Genomic DNA, 23,091 nt, shown 5'->3' with positions numbered 1-23,091 from the left:
AACTAATTCTTTTATTTGTGTCAATGCAGATTGCAAGGCTCCCTGCCCATAGCTGGATGCTAAAAAATACACAGGGGGAAGGGCGGGTGCAAAAAGAGTGAGGGAGAGTGTGCATGTCCACAAAGGGAACAAAGAGGAGGGAATGGCCCCTCACGTATCCCACAACTGGGCCTGTGTTCATTACCCTGAGACCAATCACATAGGGTCCAAGGAAGTGCTCTCAGGGAATAAACCCAGATATCTGGGTCTGCCATGGCCCACCCTGCCCATCTCAGATCAATTCCCTTCACCTCTTCACATCTCATCTGCCAACAGGTACAAAATTGCCTTGCAGCTCCATGAAACAAAGATGACTCTGTGTCAGCTTCCTTCTGAAGGAATTTGGCTCAAGACTGACCACAGCCACATTGGGTGGGACCCTGAACAACCTGATCCAGTGAGCGGCATCCCTGCCCATGGCAGGGGCTGGAACGAGATGGCCTTTAAGGTCCCTTCCAAACCAGTCTGTGATTCCAGTCTATGATTCTCTCACCTGCTGGAGTTGAACTCCTACTTTTTGGTTCCTAAATAACCCTGAGACATCTACAAGATATCAGGACCTAAAACTGCTGTGTGTAAGGGCACACATGCCCCAGGTGAAGGAAGCAACACTCATGCCAGGAGACAGAGGCAAAGATTTTACTACTAAAAAAGCTGGGGAGTGATTTCCCATCTCCATCCCAGGCAGATGAAGGGAGGGGACAGTGGTGGCATGTAGGGTGTGAGGAGCACATCCTGCATGCAACTCTCACATCTGTGCAGCTCCAGAACCCCTGGACAAGGGTGAATCAGTCCTTACAGACACCATTATTGCTTTTTGAAGATTGATCCAGCACATGGGTACAACAGCCCTTCACTGCTCCTTCAGACCACTGGGTCAATCCACCCTGAGCACACCTCTGGCATCATAACACACAGGGAGGGAAGGAGAGGTGAGAGAAGAAGGTTCAGCCACAGGAGGACTTTAGACCAGCAACCTCCATTAGGCTTTTGGATACCAGATTTGAGCTCTGTGCTGAATGCCTTTGCACAGGCAAAGGGATAAAGGCATGAGTCCCAGTGGGAATTTGGCTAGTTGACTTAGACTGCAAAGTCCAGCTTGCCTGGTCTAGGGACAGACCTGGCTGGCAGGGACTGTGCTCGGTAGTAAAGGAAAAGGATTTATCATAGAGCTCATTAGAAAACATCTGGGCTCAGCAAATGACCTGGAATGCGACTCGGCAGCAGGGCGCTCCTCTTTTCCCGAGTGCCGGGAATGCAGCTCCCGCAGGGTACGACTGGAGCCAGCTGTTTCCTCTAATCCCATCAGCCTTCCTTTCCACAGGGGGTCGAAGGAGAAAGTCCCGTTCCCTCCCCTTGGTGACTGGGATTAGTGGTTTCTCTGTAGTTCCGTGCCAATGCATTTTAGGGCCCTGGGGCAGCAGTAAAAACACACCCCTCCCATCCCTGAGCAAGTCCAAGTGTGTTTAATCGTTTGATTTTCCACCTTGCCCAGTCATCCCCTGCTCCCAGGCACTCCCAGGCCCTTCCATCCCTCGCTTCCCCAGCAACTCAGGTCATGCACAATCCTTCTATTCAGTTCATGTCTGCAGGGGCAGTTTCGAGCAGGGAGGGCTGGGAAGAAGCTGCTGGGCTCCACTTGCAGGTGCCCTCTTCCCTCTGAGTTCAAACAGCTTTTTTTCCTTTCCACTTCAAAAATAACCAGTTTCCTCCGACTCCATTACAACCAGCTAAATCCCTTCTGATAACCATCTTATTTTCTGCTGCACAACTTCCCCCTGCTGCAATCACTCCTATTAATTATTTTTCTTGCAGCACTGCCTGAAGGCCCCAGCCAAGCTCAGGCCTAGTCACAATAGGTGCTTGTGTGTGTTTAAAGACAGTTCTGGCACTGAAGCTCCGACAAACTGACAACCAGCAGGACAAACTTAGAACATCCACATGTGTGCAGGGAACATTTTGCACATCACTGAAAGGAAAGCAGCACCGCCTGCACTGGGGTGACTCACGGAGCAATGTAGCACTGCTCTTGCATGGAAAGAGCCTCGAGCACAAACCCTCTGGCCTTGAAGAAAAGCACCCAATATCAAAAGTCTGAAAGGGCCAGTTTTTGAAGGTCCTGCTATAGCACAAGTCAGCATTTCCTAAAATTAGGATAACAAAGAATATATGTATATATAGATGTATTTTTTATCAGATTAAACTTCTCTGCGCTCAGTACCTGCACCTTCCAGAAGACAAATGCAAATATAATTCTGAGAGTGATAACATGATTTTTATAGTTTAGAGGGTGTGGTTCATAAAATCAGAAATGTGGGGCCCTGAGAAATCTGCTTTCATTGCCTTTCTTCCTCCTGCCTCGGAGCAGGACTGTGATTTTTGAGACTACTGTTGCAACTGATGAGGAATGGAACGAACCTGGCCAGGAGTTCTCAGCTTCTCAGTGCTTTCCTGAACATGCTGAGACATCTGTGTTAGACCAGCTTTTCATCGCTGAGGTTTTACTTTTGGTAGCAGGGGCTGCAGTGGCTGCTCCAATGTAGGACAAGAGTTAAATGTGAAATACTTGTGTGCTCCTCCGGTGCTGCTCGATGCTCAGAGGAGTCACAGTGATCTTCCCTCCATCTGGCAGCCCACCTCTATTTATACCTAATATGGATATAAAATCCATGACTTTGCAGATAGTAAACTAGAGCTTCTCACAAACATAGTCGCCTGTGAGGATGCTCCTAGAGATTTAAAGGAATTATTTCTCATGCCTTAAAAGAACCCACTGAACTCACTTTCCCTCGGTCTTCCGTGGTACAAAGAGCAGGGTATGCGGCCATTCCAGTGCACCTCAAGTCCTATCCCATTCCAGCTCCAGCCCCAGGTTTCCATCCACCATCCAAAGATGCATTTATTGACATATGAAATACCCCATCTCTCAACAGATTCTCTACAAAGCCATCATCTTCAAGGAGAATTAAACAAAAAATGGGCCCTATGCCTGGAAAAAGGAGGAGGGGAAGCGCTCACCATCAGCCATTCCCTCAAACAAACCCCAAAGAAAACAAGCGAAGAGGGAGAAGCTGAAGAACAAAGCAGCAACAGAAATAGGTTGTCTTCCATCTGAGATCCATGCCAGGGACATCTTCAGGGAGTGTCCAGTGAGGTGGGTCCTTGAGTGAAAAACATTCTGCCTTCACTTCATATCACATTAAGCCATGAGATAGAGACTAGAAACTATGCAGGAAACCTTTGTGGTCTTACAAATTTCAGAGAATTTATGGCCAACAAGCACAGTTAGATCATTTGATCTGCATCCATGTGTGGTACAGGTCATTTCGTTTCACCCTGTCTCTCCCAGGTGGAGCTCAGTAACTTCTATTTAAGACATCAAGAGCTGGAAAATCCTCTCATTCCTCTCTTAGCTCATCCCAGTCTCTGTTAGTCTCACTGCTCATCTGCACAAGCCAAAGTCCAGCCTCCAGCTCTTGCTTCTCACTGTGCCTCTCCCTGTTAGCAGCAATCCCTTCAGTTCAGCAATCCCCAGGGGGTTTCACAACCTCTAAGTCCATGCCTTCTCCAGGTATGACAAGTGTTTGTTGCATCTGGATGCTGAACTTTGCATTTGACTACCAAAATCTATGTTGCTCCACTTTCCTTTACATAGAATCTCACCAAATAGCAGTTATTTGTTTGCCACCATTTTTATATTTATTTCCAGACAACTAATTAAAATTAAAATATAAGCATTACACTGAGTTCTGAAGGAGACACAGCTTTCATAGACTCAAGCACCTCTGTTTACAAATCAGACACAGGGCCATCAGGACATGAAATTAATTTCTTCTCCTGTGGTCTCAAACTTTGAACACAGGAAGAGGCTGCTCAAGTGAGAGATGACACAACCCACAGCATTCACCCTCAGCCTGAGCCTCTTTTCCCCTCACTCCATTGGTAATTACAGCCCTTTCCCCTTATTTCTGTGCTCTGGCACACCATCCTGGAGAGAAGTGTTGGAGTTTGGCAACCATCACAACTGGACCCCTAAATCATAGAATCTTAGAATGGCCTGGGTTGGAAGGAAGGAACCTTCAAAATCATCCGGTTCCCAACCCCTGCCATGGGCAGGGACACCCTCCACTACCCATCCAACCTGGCCTTGGACACTTCCAGGGCAGCCACAGTTTCTCTGGGCAACCTGTGCCAGGGCCTCCCCACCCTCCCAGAGAAGAATTTCTTCCTAATATTGAACTTAAACCTACTCTCTGTCAGTTTGAAGTCATTCCCCCTTTCCCTGGCACTCCAGGCCCTTGTAAATAGTCCCTCTCCCTCTTTCTCATAGCCCCCTTCAGAAGGGGCAATTAGGTCACCCCAGAGCCTTCTCTTCCACAGGCTGAACAATCCCAATTCTCTCAGCCTTTCCTCACAGCAGAAGTGGCCCAACCCTCTAATGAGTTTGGTGGCCTCCTTCAACCCAACTCCTCAGGGAGCAGTAATGGCTTTGGGTTAAGCTGTTTATCACTGCTAACAACTTCAAGTGCAGCTTGAAGAAGGAGGAAGAATATCCTCTAAAACCTCTAAAAAGAAACACACTCTTTCCTATGATTTATGAACTGAATTTGAACTGACCAGGGCATGACCTTTTCCAGGAAGGGGCATCCACTCCTAACCCAGAGCTGGAGGCTTTACAAACACTACCAATAAAGGCTAGAGATGAAGAGTGATTTATTAGTCACCAACACTTTCTCAGCATCTTTACAATCTCCAGGAGGTGGGTATCCAGCACCACGAGGAACATCCAGTCCCAGCAAGCCTGCGGTGCTGTGCAGCAAAGCGCCGACAGCCAGAAGTCACAAGAGAACAGCGATCTACAGCTGAATTTCCATAAACTATGTTCCCATTTAGTTTCAATTTCAGTTAAGCATTTCTCTGTGGGTGGGCTATAGGCTGGACTCTTGGAGCAGTACAGCCACAGCTGCCTACAGGAGCTGGCGTGCAAAAACCTGCACCAGTCCCATTTCCAAAGGCAGGAACAGGGTGGGAGACAAGTTTATTTCTTGCTGTGGGATGTGTGTGTGTGTGTGTGTGGAAGTAACAAAAATCAGCCGTTCAGCAGTTCAGATTGCTGAAAAATGGAGTTTTCCCAGCAGGTCACATATCAGGGGTTCCTCAGTTCCACTGTGAGCTTTTCCCTTCCAGCTACAGCATCAGCTGTACCTCATGGTAGCTCATTACGACAACCAGTCACCTGTCCACTTGTGCACACAATATTTGCATTTGTAAACCAGAACCTTTGTGCTTTGTTTTGCTTTGCTGCAAAAATTCAGAGGGAACCCAGTACAAATATCTGGGAAACCAGTTTCTTCGGCTTTGGAGAACCATCCATGTGAACACCATCACTGCTGTGCTTCCACTACTGGAGAGAGACTATTTAGAAGAGGATGTAGTGATAGTACAAGGGGGAATGGCTTCAAACTGACTGAAATTGGATAGATTGGATATTAGGAAGAAATTCTTCCCTGTGAGGGTGGGCAGGCCCTGGCACAGGGTGCCCAGAGAAGCTGTGGCTGCCCCAGCCCTGGAAGTGTCCAAGGCCAGGCTGGACGGGGCTTGGAGCGACCTGGGCTGGTGGAAGGTGTCCCTGCCCATGGCAGGGGGTGGCACTGGATGGGCTTTAAGGTCCTTTCCAACCCAAACCAGTTTGGGATTTCACAGTACTGGAATGCTGCTGCCCCCTTGTAGTGGTTTTGAGTCCAGGCCTTCCTTGGTAACCAGGTTGTAAACCAAGGAACCAAGGCCATGTTCCCAGTATTCCATATGATTTTTATGTAAGCAAAGTATAAACAAGAAGGGAGAGGAAGCTCTCGCTCTCTTTCTCCCGGCAGACTGAGAGCGAAGGTCCTCTGCTCTCATCCTGCCCGGGTGAAGGAGTGAGGCCTGGTGGGCCTGGTTGACCTTGAGAAGCAGAAAGTGCCAGGATTGTTGGTGAGGTTCTCTGCTGTCTCCAGGTAAGTATTTGGTTTTTTGTCCCTTTTTCCCTTTTTTCCCTTTCCCTTTCTTTTCCCCTCTTGGGGTGTTCCCTGTGGGTGATATCTTGTATATCATTCTAAATATATATATAAATGTGTGTTACTTGGAATTTGGTTTGGGTTCTTTTGATTTTGTATGGTCTTTTCGGTCTGTCCCAAGAGAGGGAGAAGGAGAAGAGTTTTTTTCTCAGTGGTCCAGGCACTTGGCTAGGAGCCAAGTCCAACCTGGGACACCCCTTGATACCTTCCCTCTTCCTTGATCTGTTACCTAAATTCATATTTAAGGTAGATTTACTAAGGAGATCTAACCGACTGGGAATACATTTCAATGTTTTCTCTCCTTATCAGATTCAGATTTACAAGAAGGTCAATATTGAAAATCCCAGTGGTTTACACCTATTAGCAATTCCAGAAGCAATCACCCCCTGGACAATAAAAGGGAATTCCTAAATTAACAGAGATTAGCCCCTGAGAATTTGGGGCAATTTGAGGACAGCAAAGGGTGGCAAAAAACACCCTTCTGGGGAAGTAAGTAGCCCTCGCTTGAGACTCCCTCACCTGCTGAGTGAAAAACCAGTGAGAAACGAAGGGCTGATGGAGTCAGTGGCTCCAGACTTCAAATCTGAGTCCCGGCTCCACGCCACATTCCCTCCATGAGTAATCCCTGACCTTGCCTACAGCTTCTCCCATCTTTAAATGGGAATTACAAACCCTCCCAGCTCCCTTCAGCCCATCTGTTTAGTTTGTAAGTCCTCCAGGGCAGAGGCTGGTTTTTATTTGTGTGTACAGCACCACATACAGCCGGGTCCTGCTCTTGGCCCGGGCTCCAGGCGGGACTGGAACACAAAGCAATGACGGTATCTTGATCAAACACAAGCAACTCGCATAAACAAGAGAAAAGCAGCTTGATATTTTTTTCCCTGCTGTCTCTGCTTTCCGTGCCTTGTTTATTCATCTCAAAGCCTCAGCAGACATCTAATCAAGCTGTTAAAGAGGCAGATTTGTGGTCAGTCGAGCACTTGGGGAGTTGTTAAACGTTCAAAACCAGTTCTAGTCAGCAAACAGCTTTTTTTTCCTTACTCACTGAATACTCACCATTTTCCTATTAAAATCATGATACAACTTCTCTACTAAAAGGTCTTGTTAAGTCTGGGTAGAGACACCTGCCTTTTTTAGGCCTATCTTGCTTGCACTTTTTGGGACCAATCCACAGACGACGCAATGATTTCAGCAGGCTTAAGAAAGAAGGAAAAATGTGATAGTTTCCAGATGAGTGTATTATACTAAATTTAACATGCCTTTTGGTACTTAGAATTTCCACTTTGCCCCCCCACCATTTATGTAATTAGAAATCAAGCAGCAGGAAACTGTTCCTATTCCAACCTCAGTTGGGAATGGTATGGTCTCATTCCCACAGAGGGAAACAGGAGACTTGTCCTCACAAGATATTTTGCACAGCTTACACGGACACATTCAAAAATAGGCTTGGAATAATATATCTCTAATTAAATAAAGCAAAACAAATACAAACCCTTTATGTGGTAGTTATATGTGCATATACATATATATATATATTTTAACAGAAAACGACAAGGCAACTATGAAAAAACCCAAAAAATTAAGTTTTACCCCATTTAAGAAGCAATGACAAATTAATTTTCCACTTTTAAAATTGTGCTGTTTTTCCATGCTCACCCTTGTTGACTTCACAGTGATGAGTAAGAACATTTATTCTGATTATTCTCCCTCTGACAATAAATGACATGTAAAGGAATCAGTATCTACAATTGATTTCTCTGAGTTCCCGGGCCAGAAGAACCTCTTTGTCACAGGCAGGAGATCAAAGTAAGAATTAACTCTGGGAAGTCCTATTTGAGCTGAAGCAGAGCACGTGAGGGCAGGACAACTTGTTACCAAGGACACTAAATAAAAACTGAACTCATCATCACGGCCCAAATGACACAGCAGGAGATGAAGCTTTTCCTGCATGTTGACAGTCGTTATATTCAGTGCTGCCACTGCTTTTGGTTCTCCTGGTTTTTGCCCAGGCTGCTGCTCTTCTCTCCAGTGGATCCCACTGGCTTCCCAGCCTGCAGCACACACACAGAGAACCCCATCAGAGTCCTTTCCAAACCACAGAGGAGCAATGGCTCCAAAGTACATAGTTCAAATTAAAAACTGGGGCTGGATAAAATGATTCCAAATCGGCAAGAAAGAAAAGATATCCTGTTTTCAATGGGCTGTTTTGCCCTGACTGGTGAATGCAGTCCAGCAACGGAGGAGGTGGAAAAACAAGGACATGCTGGAGCAATGGCCCTGCATGGGATCATGCTCTGCCAGCCCTGGTGCTGCTCTGGCACTGCAGTGCTTTATTTCACAAGTCCTTTGCTCCAGGCGAGCTCCTCTGTGTGTGTTGACTCTGGGCACAGCTCAACATGTTTCCCCATGTGCAGGATCCACACAGCAGTGCTCAGGAGAGCTGGGAATGCAGGACTTGCTGCAGCACCCAGAGCAAAACTCAGTAAGACAAGGAGTTCCTCAAGCCCTCTGAACTGCCCCTCAGTTAATCCCTGTCCTTTTCTGCCGTGGTTTAAAAAACAAATATTGCACACGTTTTCCTTTGTGTAGTCCTTATTTTGTCACTTGTCCATCTATCAGCACTCACTGTGAAGCAGGAGAGGCTTTCAATTAAGCCAAGTTCCATACCACTCCCTTTCTATCTTGGGAGACATTCCTTGTGCTACATGAAGTAAGTGTGGGACAAAGAAATGAGGTCCTGGAGAGCCATTTTCATAGTCAGGAAATTGTGCTGAGTAAAGAAGCAGTGAAGACAACCTCCTGAGTCAGTCACCAGACAACATGCCAACAAAACATCACAAGGACTGAGGTAAATGTAAAATAGAAGTGAAGCACTTGGACCAGTGACTCACCAAAGTAATAACGAGCTTTAAATACTCGCGACCCACTCCCAGACACTGAAACCTCTCTATTTTCCCACTGAAGAAGGGAGAAAGAACAATCAGCCTCACAGGTAAGCTGAGAGCCAGATGGCACTAGCAGCTGCTTAATTCACCCACTATCCCAGGAAGTTTCAAACTTGGGTTGCTCCATGACCCGAAGCTACAAGAGACAGCACTGGTTTCCTGCATCAGACAGTTTGGATTTACCACTTTGGATTCTCCCTCTTCCGAGAGGACAAACTCCAGTTTTAAAGGGTAACTGTACAAACAGGACATAGGAGTATTTATATTCCTCTCCACACACTGGCACAGGCAGCAGGGGTCGAGTGGGTGATTTATGAGGTGGGAATGCTTCTCTGAACTGGCTGCTGGGTGGGGGAGGCTCTGGGGAGGGGGAGGAACAGACGCCGGGGCTCTCTGCTGAAGAGCTCTCCCCGTGGCTTTGGCCCAGGTGCTCCCAGATACTGAGCACTCCACATGAAGCTCTCTCCTTCCATTCTCTCTCACTGACAAAGTCAACACACTAGAGAAGGCCATTTCTCCTTTATTTATTTCCCAGAAGAGCTCTCCCTTGCACTTTTCAGACACGATACAAAACAAGCAACAGAACTTTGTTTCCTATACAGAAACAGTTTGTTGGAGTATAAAGAGTTACTGGTGATCGTTACTGAAGAATGGTGGCTTATCCAGGGGCACTTCAATATTCCTGAGGAATAATCATTGACTTCTCCTTCCTTCCCACTGGGATAGTCTTAGCCATTAGTCACTGTTCCTGCAAAGCAAGAAAGCTTATATTATTAAAAAGCCATTTGGGTTCCTTCCATGGAAGGTGCTGTGGGATGTAAAGCAAGTCCCAGAGCTTTGTGACATTTCCAGAGGGTACAGGAACATTTTTATCCTTTGCTAGAGCAAGAAGTTGTGTATGGAGAAATGAAGCAGCTATTTTCTTGCATGACCCTCCATTATGATAAACGGGGTACTTCAAAAAACCCCAACATTATTGTTTAAGTTAACTATTCGCAGGATGAAGAGAAATCAGACAGAAATCAAAGCCACAAAAGGCAGGAGGGAAGGCTGAAATTGCCTTCTTGTATTCCTGCCCATCAATATAATCCACACTGCTATCACAGTACAGGGTTGTGCAGTTTGGGTGATAATACAGGCTAAATAACCTGAAAAATATGATCTTTTCCACTTTGCAAGGAACTAGGCTGTGTAATTCACAGCCACAGCCTTGAAATAATTGCTAGATGTTGGCTTTAGATTCAGCTGAAGTCACGGCGAAATCCATTTGATCAAATTACTTAAAAAGCTCTCAGAATCTTATGACCACAAATTAGAACTTTTCTGCATTTTAAACAGTCTCTTGTCTAGATGAATGGCCCCCTCATTGGTGTTAGTGTTTCATGACTGAATTCCTAACCCAAAGGATGGGCAGTGTGATGGTCCAAGTTACAGCCAGAACAGCTGCAAAGTCACCTCCTGATTATTTGGTATTGTGAACGTTCTCTCTTCTTTTAAGAACTTGATCCTAAAGAATCAAGAATCCCAACTGGACAAAACCCCGAATAACCTCACAGCTGACCCCCATGACCTCCTTGAAGTCCTTTCCAACTCAAGTTATCCTGTGATTCTGTGAACTTGACAGGCTCAGAAAACTAGAAATAATTTTGTCCAAGTTAATCCATGTTGCATTTCTCTCTAATAAATCTGATTTTCTTGCAGAATCTCTTGATTTGACAGGTTAACATTTGAACAAAACTCAGTTGTGTAAGGAAGTCCTACAGAGTTCAGTTGTAACAAATTTTCTAGAAAAAACCCTGATGAGTGATAATGCAACAATGTTTTCCGTGTTCCTAACCAAGAGCAATGAAATAACTTGGTTGTACTAACCCTGGAGCCAATATCCATGACACAGCATTTAGGAGGGAATTAATGGCATTAATTCATCCACGTTTTCCCTCTCTAAGCAGCCTCAACCTCTTTGTGCCAAAGACAATGCACTGGAAACTACCTGACCAGTACTGTGCCATGCAGGCGGCTGGGTGTCTTCTGGAAGTGTCCTTTCAGTCACTTCATGCTTCCAAGAACCACCCTTGCTCCAGAACACAGATTTGTCCTTAATCCCCCAAAAATCTCTTACTAGGCTGACCTGACACTCAGTTTTCTGCTGCCCAACATCCCTAGTAAGAAGCATCCTTGAACGAAAACTGCTCTCTCAGAACACGTGAACAGGGCATTTACCACTCCTGTGAAGCCACAGACGTGTCATCTCAGCTTCTTTCTGGAGCCATAAATTGGAGGAATACTCTCAGGACAGTGTGGAAAGCTAACACAGCCTAACGTTAACAAATCTGACCCAAAGAATCATGCACAGATTTTTCATTCTGGGCAGTAGCTGGCAATGCTCGTCAGCTGCATCCAAGTCATAGTTTCTCTATATTGCTCTCCAAAGTATTTTATTTCCAGGAAGTTGTTGGAGAATCTTGTTATTGTTTCCCTTTAACAGGCAGCTGGAGGAAACATTTGTAAGCAGCTTTGTCTGGTAGGCTGGCAAAAGCTCATCTGCCAGTAAACTCAAGGAGGACCGGGCTCAACTTACAGCTCTGGGTGCATCAGGAAACGCCTAAAAACACCTTCAGTTCTCGTCATCAGGCAGAGGAATAATATGGGGACAATTTTTGCACTCTGTATACTCCATGAAAAGCTTCTGGCAGAACATTTTACCTCAGCACTTTCTGAAGTGCTAAGGAACTGCAAACATATCCTGGTGGATGCCTCTCCACTGGCATCACTGAAATGCTTTAAGCAGTCCATGGCTTTGTGGATCCAAAACGTGCACACACCTTTTTTGTGTGCCAGATACTACAATGATAAACTACCATGAGAACAGCCCCAATTTTTACATGTGAAGAAATTAAAAAAACATTATTGGAGTCAGTTTGTGGACTTGGTGCACTGCAGTCAGTTTGTGAGTTCAAAAACGGTTCCTGCCAATTAATCTATTTTAAAATATTTTATCTCAGCATGGTCAGTGATAAGACTGAGCTCATTGAAATGATCTTCTTCAAAACTGTTTAAAGTGTACTTTTTTTTCAGACTAATTACTACATTACAATCCAACATTACAAAGCCAAACAAGCCACAAAACTTACAAGTGATCAGTGTTTTCATGTAGAAAAAAAACCAAAAACCCCACTGGAGATCAAAGATCTGCTTCCACATACAAATCTGCCTGACATGACTTTAAGTTTCTTCCCAGCTCATCTCTTTCAAAGTCTGAAGAATCTTACTATTAGTTTAGTTTTTCTGCTTTTCTGATACTTATTTTTATTATAAATATTTCCAGGTTGTGGCAAAACCCACCTGCAGGATCTGTTAAACTAATTCCATGTATTCAGTCTAATTAAGTTTATGGTTAAACCCACCAGTTATTAAAAATTTCGGAAGAGCAGGGGAACCACTCCTGCTCTGGCAACACAAGTTTCTTCTTACTAGTACTCCCTTGGGAAAGGCAGAGGAATACCCTTGTGAACGGGGTCTAATTTACAATTACCAACCAACACTAACCAGCACTGGTACTTACTTTCACAAATTTACCATGGAGAAGATATGGAGACTGGAAGTCGTGTTGGCAATTGGAATAAGCCATTCCTAACCCCATCCCTGACCCAAAAGCAATAGGCCATGTCTTTCCTGTGGGGGAGAACAGAGAGGGCAATTAGAGAGGGCAAACCAAAGCCAAGGAAAGCTCTTTGTTATATATTGTTATAGAAGGACCATGAAAGAATAAATGACTAGAAGATGCATGCTATGCACTTTTGTTTTACAAGTCAGAAATCAGCTACAAACCAGGGTACTAGAGAAGGAGTATCCATAAGACATCACATTTGGAATTTAACAGAGGGCAAGCTCTGAATCCAGTGTATTACTGAAAGTCATTGTTCCCAAAGCATAACTAAAGAACTAAGATCACTTTTAAAACCCTGGGAAGACTGGCATAAACTGATGTCTAGACACATGGCTCCAGTGATTTGGCTCAGGGTCTCCTGCAGCTCCAGGATTTGAGCTGAGCACAGGAGGAGCTACGAGAGGTGCCATGGGTAACAACCTTGTTACACAGCAGCTGGAAGTTTGGGGAACTCCATTTCGACAGAAAAGACAGAGCAAATAATAGAGGAATTGCTCTAGCATGCTGATTAAGTTTTACACACCTCAAAGACTTCTTGGCTTTAAAATATCCCAACAACAGATGGAAACGGGGAAACCTGGCAGTCAGGATCACTGCAGTACTTACTTTTGAAGAAAATGACTGAGAAAACAATTCCTAATCCAAATCCAGCACCTGCAACAAGAAATGCAGTCAGTGAGTGAGGATTAATATAACAGAGAGTAATGGAAAATTATTTCATTCTTTACAGCAATTCTTTGTTCCAACTCAGGAGTATCAGACTACGAATATCTGACTACATGTAATTTCAGCACATCAAACTGTTCTTAATAGCAATTCTGAAAAAAATCAATTCTTGTTTTTTAAGTAACCGCAAGCAGCTGATTCAGATTAGAATCCCAACATGTAGAATAAGTGCATTATCAGAAAGATTTGGGAAACAAACCAGACTCTCATCCCGGGGAAAGTTCCTGAATTTCTGTCACCATCTATAACGTGGAATTAAGATTTATTTGGTTCATTGTCAGCAAATGAGAAACACTTAAATGAAAACTTATTGTGTCCTTGAGCTTTAGATTTTGCAGATGAATATCTCAGTGTATTTCGTTTATCTCACTCCTTTAACTGCTTCAATGTGTGTCCTGAGGGCAGCAGAACTTTAAAGCTTTGTGTTAATTCTATCCCTTACAAAGAAAGCTCCAGGCTGCTTATCTTTCACATCCACAATACTCATTATGGAGCATATTTAAACACATTAGGAATGAATGACTTTTCACATCCTTAATACTATATATAGAAATAAGCGCAGCAGTTGAAAAAAAAAATGTATCCAGAGCCATTAAAACACTCGGCATATTTAAAAATAATTTTTGCTTTCCTTGGAAGGTGAGCTTAGGATTTTTTGCAAGAAGTCAGGCAAGTTTGCAAAACTCCTCTCAGGACCCAAAAAATGTAACAGTGAAAACTTGCAGCTGAGTGGGTAAATTCTACCTTTAATTTTATGCACTACAGACAAGAATTTTAGATAAAGTATTGAAATATAAAAGTTTAGAAAAGGAAAAAAAAATCAGTCATGCATATGCTCACTAAAAAAAACAACCAACAGTTTCAGACTTATTTTGCAGCAAATACATCCTGTTATGGGCTTCAATTCTCTCCTTGCAATACAAGAAACGTAATTTAAGTGTAACGAGTTTATTAATTTAAATATATCCTTTTTTTAATATTCCTAAAAGCATGTGACCCTTACTTAAGATCCTGTTGGACACATTACTTGAGCCCAGAACAACACCAAGGAATCCTGTACCCTCTTGGCATATAGGACGAGGCTTCTTATCTTTAAGTTTTCTCTTGCTCTTCAAACCTTTCTCCTTGCAAAAAGTATATTAATGGGAGTTTCTACGGGGGAACAGTTTACTCAAACAATACTTAATACATTCTAGTATATTAGGGTGCACCACACAGTACATGAACTAAACATTCCACGTTTTTTATTGATTATGAAACCTTGAATATTAGAACAGAAGTGACCAAACATGATCTGAGTAAACCTCTTTATGTGCACTCTCGTTAGGACTTTACTATCTGTATTTACTGAGAGCTGGAAATAAGAGTTGATTTGAAATCTCTTCATTTTACGCCAGATTTCAGTTGTGCCAGAGGTAACTACTTTACCAGTTTTGGGGTAGCCTCACAAAACACGCAGTGCAGGAAGAGCTTTGACCTCCCGCCAAGTGCTCCTCACATAACTCCCCCAGACACGGTCGAGCCCCAGCACTTCGCAGAAGGTCAGGTTTTCACTCTAATCATTTGCACAGCTAAGGGAAAGTCTCGGAGCCTCGGATGTCTGCTCAGAGCCCCAGGGTTTTCCTGAATTTTAGACAGTAAGAGATCCCCTCCTTGGAGCGCCTCCCACAGACGTCTCCCTGCCCCTGGCAGAGCCATCAGGCGTTCCGGCACCGCGTCCCTGCCCCTGGCAGAGCCATCAGGCGTTCCGGCACCGCGTCCCTGCCCCTGGCAGAGCCATCAGGCGTTCCGGCACCGCGGCTCCCACGCTGAGTCCCGCTGTTCCCTCCCCAGCACAGCCTTCCTGCGGTACCTTTGCTCCAGTCCAGCTGGTGCTGGCTCTCCCCCAGTGTTTATGCCATCAAGGATAATTCCTATCTCCCAGAAGCCACCCAAGGGACGCGTGTTTGGCCCCCTGAGCCAGCTCCTCTGACAGCCTGTTCCTACAGTCCAGCTCATGCTGGAGTATGGGTCAGGCTGATGTACTTTGGGGCTGACAAGGACTTCCTGGAAGGAATTCTTTCTGTTCAGACAGCACCAGGTGTTGTTTGAGTTGCCCCAGTTCAGCAGGGCTGCCCTGAAGGAGAGATACCAGCCCTAGGCTTCCTGGCCCTGGGAAGATCCCCTCTGCCAACCCAAACAGTTGAGCCAATCAATGAGAATTTATGTACAGGATGACAAATCCTGCATCATCTCCGTGCACGGCCTGGACAGTTTCTAATGTCACCACATTTTCCACCAGCCAAACCCAAATTCTTCTCACTAGCCTGGTTGTGAACTGTTCACTTTTTTGTCTGAAGACAACCCCGCGCTAAGGAAGCAACAATAATTAACACAGTTTCTTTCCACCTACTTTCAGAAATCGTTCATTATCTCGTTTTCTCTTCACCTCCTTCAGATGCTCTCTCACATTACAACCCCTCAGGAAGGGCTCCACACAGATGCCATCAATGCTGCTTCCTGTTGGGCATGGGGGAAGCTACAGGATACCCTTAAAAGGTGAAAAATTTATTTCTGTCAACTGCAATTCAGCCTAAGCCCAAAACAAAAACTAGGCCTTGCCCCACGCCAACACCACTGTTAAGCAGATGTGGTCCAGCATGACTGACTTCAGAACGCTCCGTTTTTCCTAAGAAAGCTTTTTTCTGAAGCAGCTAATTTGAAGGGAATGTTCTTTTTCACGAAAATGCAATTTTTGTGCAGTTTTAGAGGCCGTGACTGCACCCTGTTGCAGCAGGAAGGGGAGCACAGTGACAGTAGGACAAAAAGATGATGGTAAGATAGCTAAGGCTTTGCTTTAAAAAATGAAAATGCTACAGAGAAATGAAGGAAATCTGACAGCTAATGGGTTTTGGTTTTCTGGACAAGAAGGCAACTGGAGAAACAAAGCCAAAAACATACCTTAGCTTTCGTCATCTCAAAGGTAGTTGGGTTCACTCCTCTCCTATCGAGGCACAGTAGGAAACTGTTGTGATCACCATGCCCTGCCAACCACAAACACCAAATCTGCCCACTCACATCAACCAGTGCACACACAGCACTTGCCCTCTTCTACTTGGTTTTAACATTTAAAGATTGGTTTTAACTTAAACACAGACCCTTCAGCTACACTGAATTCCTTAGCCCATCTGGTTAAGAACCTCTTTCTGCAGATAGTTTGTCACTCATCTTCATTCCACTAGAAAGTATTTGTGGTTATGTGGTCATTTCCTGTGTCTCCAGGACCATGGGGGAGCAAAAACATCTTGCCTCGGGAGCCAAGTAAATGCATTTCACTTTAATTCTATATAAAGTTACACCAGAGATAAACAATGGCCAAGCTGTGGATGAGTTTTACAGGTTTAAGTTCTCACATGCTCAATTTCCTTTTAAAGAGGCAACATGTTGCTTCAAAGAGCCTCCCACCTGAACAGGGGACACTCCAGCTGTTCCTCCTAAAGACTAGCACCTCTAGGCCAGGCTTTAACTTCATAACAATAAAACATGAAAGGTTTATATTACAATAAAAACAAACGAACATGGAAAAGCAAAGGGCTTGATTTTTTTTCCCCCTCCCTTTCTTGCATGACAGGCTCTTTGGAGGAAAAGGCCACAGGAAACAGTACAATGCATTTTTCACCTTCTCTGACAGTTTAAAATGTTTAACTAGAAAAATAGTCTCTTCCACCCCACATCCGTCACTTCAGCCTAAACTCATTTACAGTGTCAACAGGGGACAGGACAGTTCTGGGGACGTCCCACCCCCACTCCTGGGACACGCCCGGACTGGCACAGCCACACGGAACCAGGATTAGGCACTGAGCCCAGGCTCCAAGCCTTTCTCATTCTGCCTTTCCTTTGGCTCGTACACCTTCCAGGAAAAACGTCCCGGTACCTCAAACCAACCTCTCACACACAGGAGAGCACGTGCCATAACCCAACAGGACGTCATAAAAATGTCTGGGAGAAATACAAACCTTCAGGAGGGGCTCCTGCCCTACGAGAACATCTGGGAAAAGCTGTTTCTATAAATCTAATCAGCAGTCCCTCCAAGAGCAGTTCGACACAGTTCTCTCCTGGGCTATCCAAGTAGCTCTGGGCTGAGGCAGCTTTAAGACAGCCACACCTACATGGACTTTACTTGAAACTTAAAATAGAAGGATTAAAATATGCTCCTTGACATCTGGCAGATGTGTTGCTGTTACTATAGCAGCTGGAAGGTTTTCAATTACTTAATCTGACAAAAAAAACCTTATTATTTGCCTTTGCCATTCCTCACACACAAAGACAAAACCGAGAGCTTCAGCCTTCAATCCAACTTCGACAAGATCCATAGAAAAGTGCTTCGCAAAACTAGGGAGGAACATACACCAGGGCCTTCACTTAGCACCAGTTAAACACATGAGACCATGAAATCACTTATGTACGGAGAGCATTAATTTTAAGCAGACTCTCAGCGAGGTCTTAGTGGTAGGAATCAGATTTTCTTCAAACATCAACTCTGAAGCTTTCATTCCCACCTCCCCTGTGGTGTGGATTGTTTATGTAGCAGATAGAAAAATGAGCAAGGACACTGGAAGAAAATACGGTGAAATTATATCCCAAGTACTTGACAAAGAAGCAGAAAAAAACATGTTTTGTTTTATTCTAGCATGTGACTGTAGTAACACAGAATATTTAGAATAACAGAATATTAGTATCCACATATCATTATAATAAAAAATCCTCACATTCTTTTAGGGGGCTGATTTCACCTTTAAGCACTTGTGCAGGTCAAACACTGCCCGAAGGCAAACCTTGGATAAACATCAGCACTTCAGCAGAGGGACAGGCAGGAAGTGCCCGTGACCTCTCAAGGAATCACAGCAATAACCTTGGAGTGGTCCAGAAACTTTTCATCCTCACAGTGATGGATGAGCTGTGAGACCCGAGGGCACAAACATTTCCTCCCTCTTTTAAAAGGGGAAGGGGAGAGGAGTGGAAGCTGCTCTTTGAAGAGACAATGCAACATTGCTGTGAGGGTGGGCAGGCCCTGGCACAGCCTGCCCAGAGAAGCTGTGGCTGCCCCAGCCCTGAAGTGTCCAAGGCCAGGTTGGACAGGGTTTGGAGCAACCCGGGCTGGTGGAAGGTGTCCCTGCCCAGGGCATGTTCATCTAATTGAACAAGATGAGCTTTAAGGTCCCTTCCAACCCAAAACATTCCATGTTCTATGATCAATATTCCATCAAGCTTTTAGACAAATCAGAGCTGTGCTCTGTTTAGTAGCACATACGTAAGAAATCAGCAAGACACGATACAGAAAATACCCCTCTGACAGGAAACTTTACCTTCTCTTACCACGATAAAATATTCTGATAATGACAGCAATAGCATTGATAAAAAGAGAAGTTTAGCAGCAGTGAACACATCCACATTTAGGGTTTTTGCAGCCTATGAGGGTTGGCAATGATGGTGCTTCACACCCATCCAACACAGACTGGCCAGTACTGATGTCTGCTGGCCCAGCTCAGAATTAGAGACAGTTCAGAGCAACAAGAGTCTGGGGGCATCTCACTGGCAGGAATGATGAGGAAAGGAGCCTGATCCTTCTCAAACCTCTCACTACTCATTTATTATCAAGGATGCACCAGCATCCTTGATGATAATAAAATCCCTGGAAGGATTTTCTCATAGAACTGTTTCTGCTATAACAAGGAACAAAGAGCTGTTCCCGCTGTCCCCCCTACTGCTGTAACATCCCAAGGACCAAATAAGAGGTTTAGGATGTCACTTGGCTCCAGCCCCTTTCCTCTGGGTGACACTGTGTGCCAACTCCCAAAGAAGGCACAGCTGGCACCTCCCCAAGGCACCAATGCAGAGGAGCAGGAAGTCAGAGCACTCTGGATCCATTTCCAGCAGAGCAGAGCTCAGGAGGTCTGGGGTTTGCAAACGCTGCACGAGCAGATGGATGTCACAGCTCTGCCTTCGGGTTTTCCTGCACCAAAGGACACCAAGAGCAGGCAGGAACAGCCAGGGAGATGGTCAGGCACTCCTGGGCAGGGCACAGCTCCCTGACTCTCTGGGGTGGGCAGCCCAGAGGAATGGCAGGGCACAATGCAGTTAGGAGGAGACCTGGACTCCTAAAGTTGTTCCAGCTTTTTCTTCCAACAGAAGAGAAGAGCCCCTTAATTTATAGGTGGTCATTGTATTCAGAACTCTGCTAACATCAGAACTAAATAGTGCTGTTAGATTCTTGACTAAAAGCCTATTCTGGGAACAGCATTTGTCCACCTCTTCCAAAGAAAACATTTTTTGTTGACTGTGCTGCCTCCCTGCATAGCCTGAGCCATGAGCAGTTAATATTTACACTACTTGGTCTGCAGGACACAACTAGGAGAGTTGGATCTTCTGTAGGACAAAGGAAAAGAACAAACAAAGCTCACACAACAATGCAGTTGTGTGCTCACATAATATCCATGTTCTCCACTATTAAAAACAAAGTCCAAAGGAAGAACAAGCCTTTTGACCCAGTAGCTAAGACTGGATGGTCATGTTACAATTGTCAAGCAAAAAAAACACTTCAAAACAGGAATGTCAGGATTTTTGTATATTTAGATAAAGTCTAATCCAGTTTTCAGAAAGTATAATCAAGTTTTATCATTATATAGACTGACTTTATCCTATTCATAACCATGTGAAGGATTATTTAAAAATACTGACATTGCAATCCATACAATGATTCTTTCTGAAACATCCAATCTGTGGAATGACTCAAACAATACAATTTCACCCTTACCACTAACAGAACAGCTATTCAAGCGGGCCAGATGATGCAAGTCAGAAGAAATCATGTTAACAGTTGCAAGAGAATTCAAAGTGCCCTTTTCTCTTAAAAAAAGTCCCTATTAAATGGAAATTAGAAGCGTTTTATTTTCAGATGTCAAAACAGAGGATTAGAGGAAAATGAACATCTCTACAACTGGGTTATTTACAAGCTTCCAGGCTGAATTTTGGTCAGTCGCAGGCATATATCAAAACACTTCTCCCCTGAAAAAAAATTAACTTCAACACAGCAACTTCACACATAGAAGGTCAAGAAAGAAACAGCTTTCCTAGGATTGCCTTTCAGTAACAGTGAAATTACAGTGTTCAACTCATGTAAAACTACAATAGCTTCAGCACAAACCAAGACATGCAAGCACACAAACCTCCCTCCCTACTGCACATCCCCTTTATTGCCTCTCTGTCCCCCACAAACAGCTTATAACAATAATTTGTCCGAAATTACAGCCTCCAGCAAAAACCAGCTTTTGTGAGTAACTGTCTTCAAATAAACACACGTGAGCTATCAGTTAAACAAAGCAACCCTCTGACCGGGGTTTGGAGCCTGCAGAGTGGAGGAAGAGCACAACACTATCTCCTTCACCCACCCTCCTCTGCACAGCTCTGCTGAGCGGGAAGAAATGGCTGGGAAGGCTGGGGCAGATCCAGGACTTTGCAAAGATCTGCAAGCTGGGAAGAAAAAGAAGTCACTGTAGTTTTATTCTCCTTTCCCACACACGAACAAGTAACTTTTCTGCAAAAAAAGTAACACGTAGCTTTTCTGTATGAAAAAATCAGTATCAGGATGAAAGAGGGAACAGGAAGTTAAATTATTGAAATGACTGCGTGGGTGAAAAGCCTTAGGAACAGTGCAAAGCCAGAGCCAGCACGACCTGGATCACCCAGCAGAAACCTCCTGGTCAGCCAAGAAAGCACAACCGAGTCCCTGTGCACACACACTGCTCACAGCTCCATCTGGAATGGAAGGGGAACAAAACCCATCCCCATCGTGACCAAAACAAATAAATATCAGTCCTAACAAAAAGGAGGTGAGCACCTAAACTCCGTTTGACAATAGCTCAATGTTCTGTGCAGGCACAAAGAGGTTTACTTACTCTTTGAGATGAAATACTGCCTGAGCAATGATTGACAGCATTCTCTGTTTGGAAGTAATAGGAAAAAGTTCACACCAAATTACAAGATGCACACAGGTAGTGACCAAGAGCTCAAAAACATTACGCAGCATTTCAAAGGATGGAATACAAGATAAATATTTATTTTGGACGTTTTAGTGGCAGGAGATCAAGTTTTTTTCCAGGAGCTCCATCTCCAACTAAAACAGTGCAGCACAACTACAAACACAGCTAACTACAAACATCGGTGTAGCGGGAATCCTAAAGGATTGATATTTAAAAACAGATTATTGCTAATCAAGCCAGCCCAAGAACTCTACATCCCTTTCTCCCTCTATTCTGTTTCCCATGTCCCTCCAGCCCTCAAACTAATTCACAGGAGTTATCTGTCCACAGTTCTCACGGACTCTGGGAAGCGTCCCACATGCAAGGCTTCAGAAATTCAGTGCTTCTGTTTATTTAGAGAGTCTGGAATGGGAAAACACACAGCTAATCACAATGTTTGTTTTTCCCCAGCCACTGGCTGGAAAGATCTCCCTGGCTGTAGCACTCAGGATGTAAAGGAGCATTTGGGAAGGAAACCACGGCCACAAAAACAAAAGTCTGACAAAAAAGCACAAAGTTTACCAAATCCCATATCCCAGGTAACAACCAACTAAATTCTCAAGTAAAAAGTTTTAAAAAGTTTATTTTTTTTCTTTCCAGTATAACAACCGCCCTTGATAGTTTATTGGAAACTCCAGCAAACTTTGCAGTAATATTACAAAACCAATCACCACAACCACGCAAGGCTTTAATGTCCCTGCAGAGCAAACAATCATTCCCACTGGGATAGCCTGGGAAAATCTACGTTGTCAGCACACAGCTTGGGCACCGACTCACTTCACATTTAAAGGCCATCATCATCTTCAGTCACAAACTATTGGACTATGAAGCAATTTTGGTGTTGCTCTGACTTCCCAAGTTCATCCTGAGTCATTTGTGGTAATACCAAGGAGGAGATGTCAGCACAGATGTCTCAGTTACTGATAATGGGAAAAGCAGGCAAACCAGGAATATGCTCTCACTCACAAAGAGTGTCCCAGCCCATCACACTGGGTTTGGTAATAAAATTAAAGAGCTGCTAATCACAATGCATGTCACAGTGCATATGACCTTTTTAGGCAGTCTAATGAAAAACATGACTTTGACTGAGACCTTTACTCAGTGCCACTGTGAAGCCAACACTGGGAATCAATCCTTGGTCTAGAGCACTCAAGCACAAGGCAAAGCAGGTTCCCTTTCTTCTGCTGCCACTTTAGGATGGAAGAAAATGCCAAATTAAATAGCAAAGCCTGCTGAAGGCACTGGCTGCATCAAGTGCAGGTGACACCAAGCTGGGCAGTGCAGACACACCTGAAGGGCAGGGCCATCCTGAGGGACCTGGACAATCAAGCAGTGGCCCATGGGAATCTCATGAGGTTCAACAAGAGTAAGTGCTGGTCCTGCACCAGGCTGGGGAACAATCAGATGGAGAACAGCCCTGGGAGAAGGACTTGGGGGTGCTGGAGGGGGAGAGGCTGGACATGCCATGGATGTGCCCTGGGCTGCTGCCCCAGCGTGGGCAACAGGGCAGGGGGGGGTTCTGCCCCTCTGCCCCCTGGGGTGGGACCCCCCTGCAGAGCTGCCCCCAGCCCTGGGAACAGCACAGGGAGGACCTGGAGCTG

At 44.7% G+C, this 23,091-nt stretch overlaps 1 protein-coding gene across 1 annotated transcript in view; it reads right to left on the bottom strand.

Moving 5' to 3' along the window:
* Positions 1–9,543: 9,543 nt before the first annotated feature.
* The window catches only part of MICOS10 (mitochondrial contact site and cristae organizing system subunit 10), a 15,914-nt gene continuing 2,366 nt past the window's right edge, over positions 9,544–23,091 (bottom strand). Inside the window, exons 2-4 of the mRNA XM_027905197.1 lie at positions 13,314–13,361; positions 12,603–12,712; positions 9,544–9,788 (exon numbers count right to left, since the gene is read on the bottom strand). Coding sequence (XP_027760998.1) covers positions 9,780–9,788; positions 12,603–12,712; positions 13,314–13,361 — 167 coding nt within the window. The 3' untranslated portion in view covers positions 9,544–9,779. The remainder of the gene's footprint in view (positions 9,789–12,602; positions 12,713–13,313; positions 13,362–23,091) is intronic.

The sequence above is a fragment of the Empidonax traillii genome, unplaced genomic scaffold, assembly GCF_003031625.1.
Source record: "Empidonax traillii isolate 1590-97213 ecotype Southwest subspecies unplaced genomic scaffold, ASM303162v1 scaffold1129:size175808, whole genome shotgun sequence".
NCBI lineage: Eukaryota > Metazoa > Chordata > Aves > Passeriformes > Tyrannidae > Empidonax > Empidonax traillii.
This window is presented reverse-complemented; position numbering and strand designations above follow the sequence as displayed.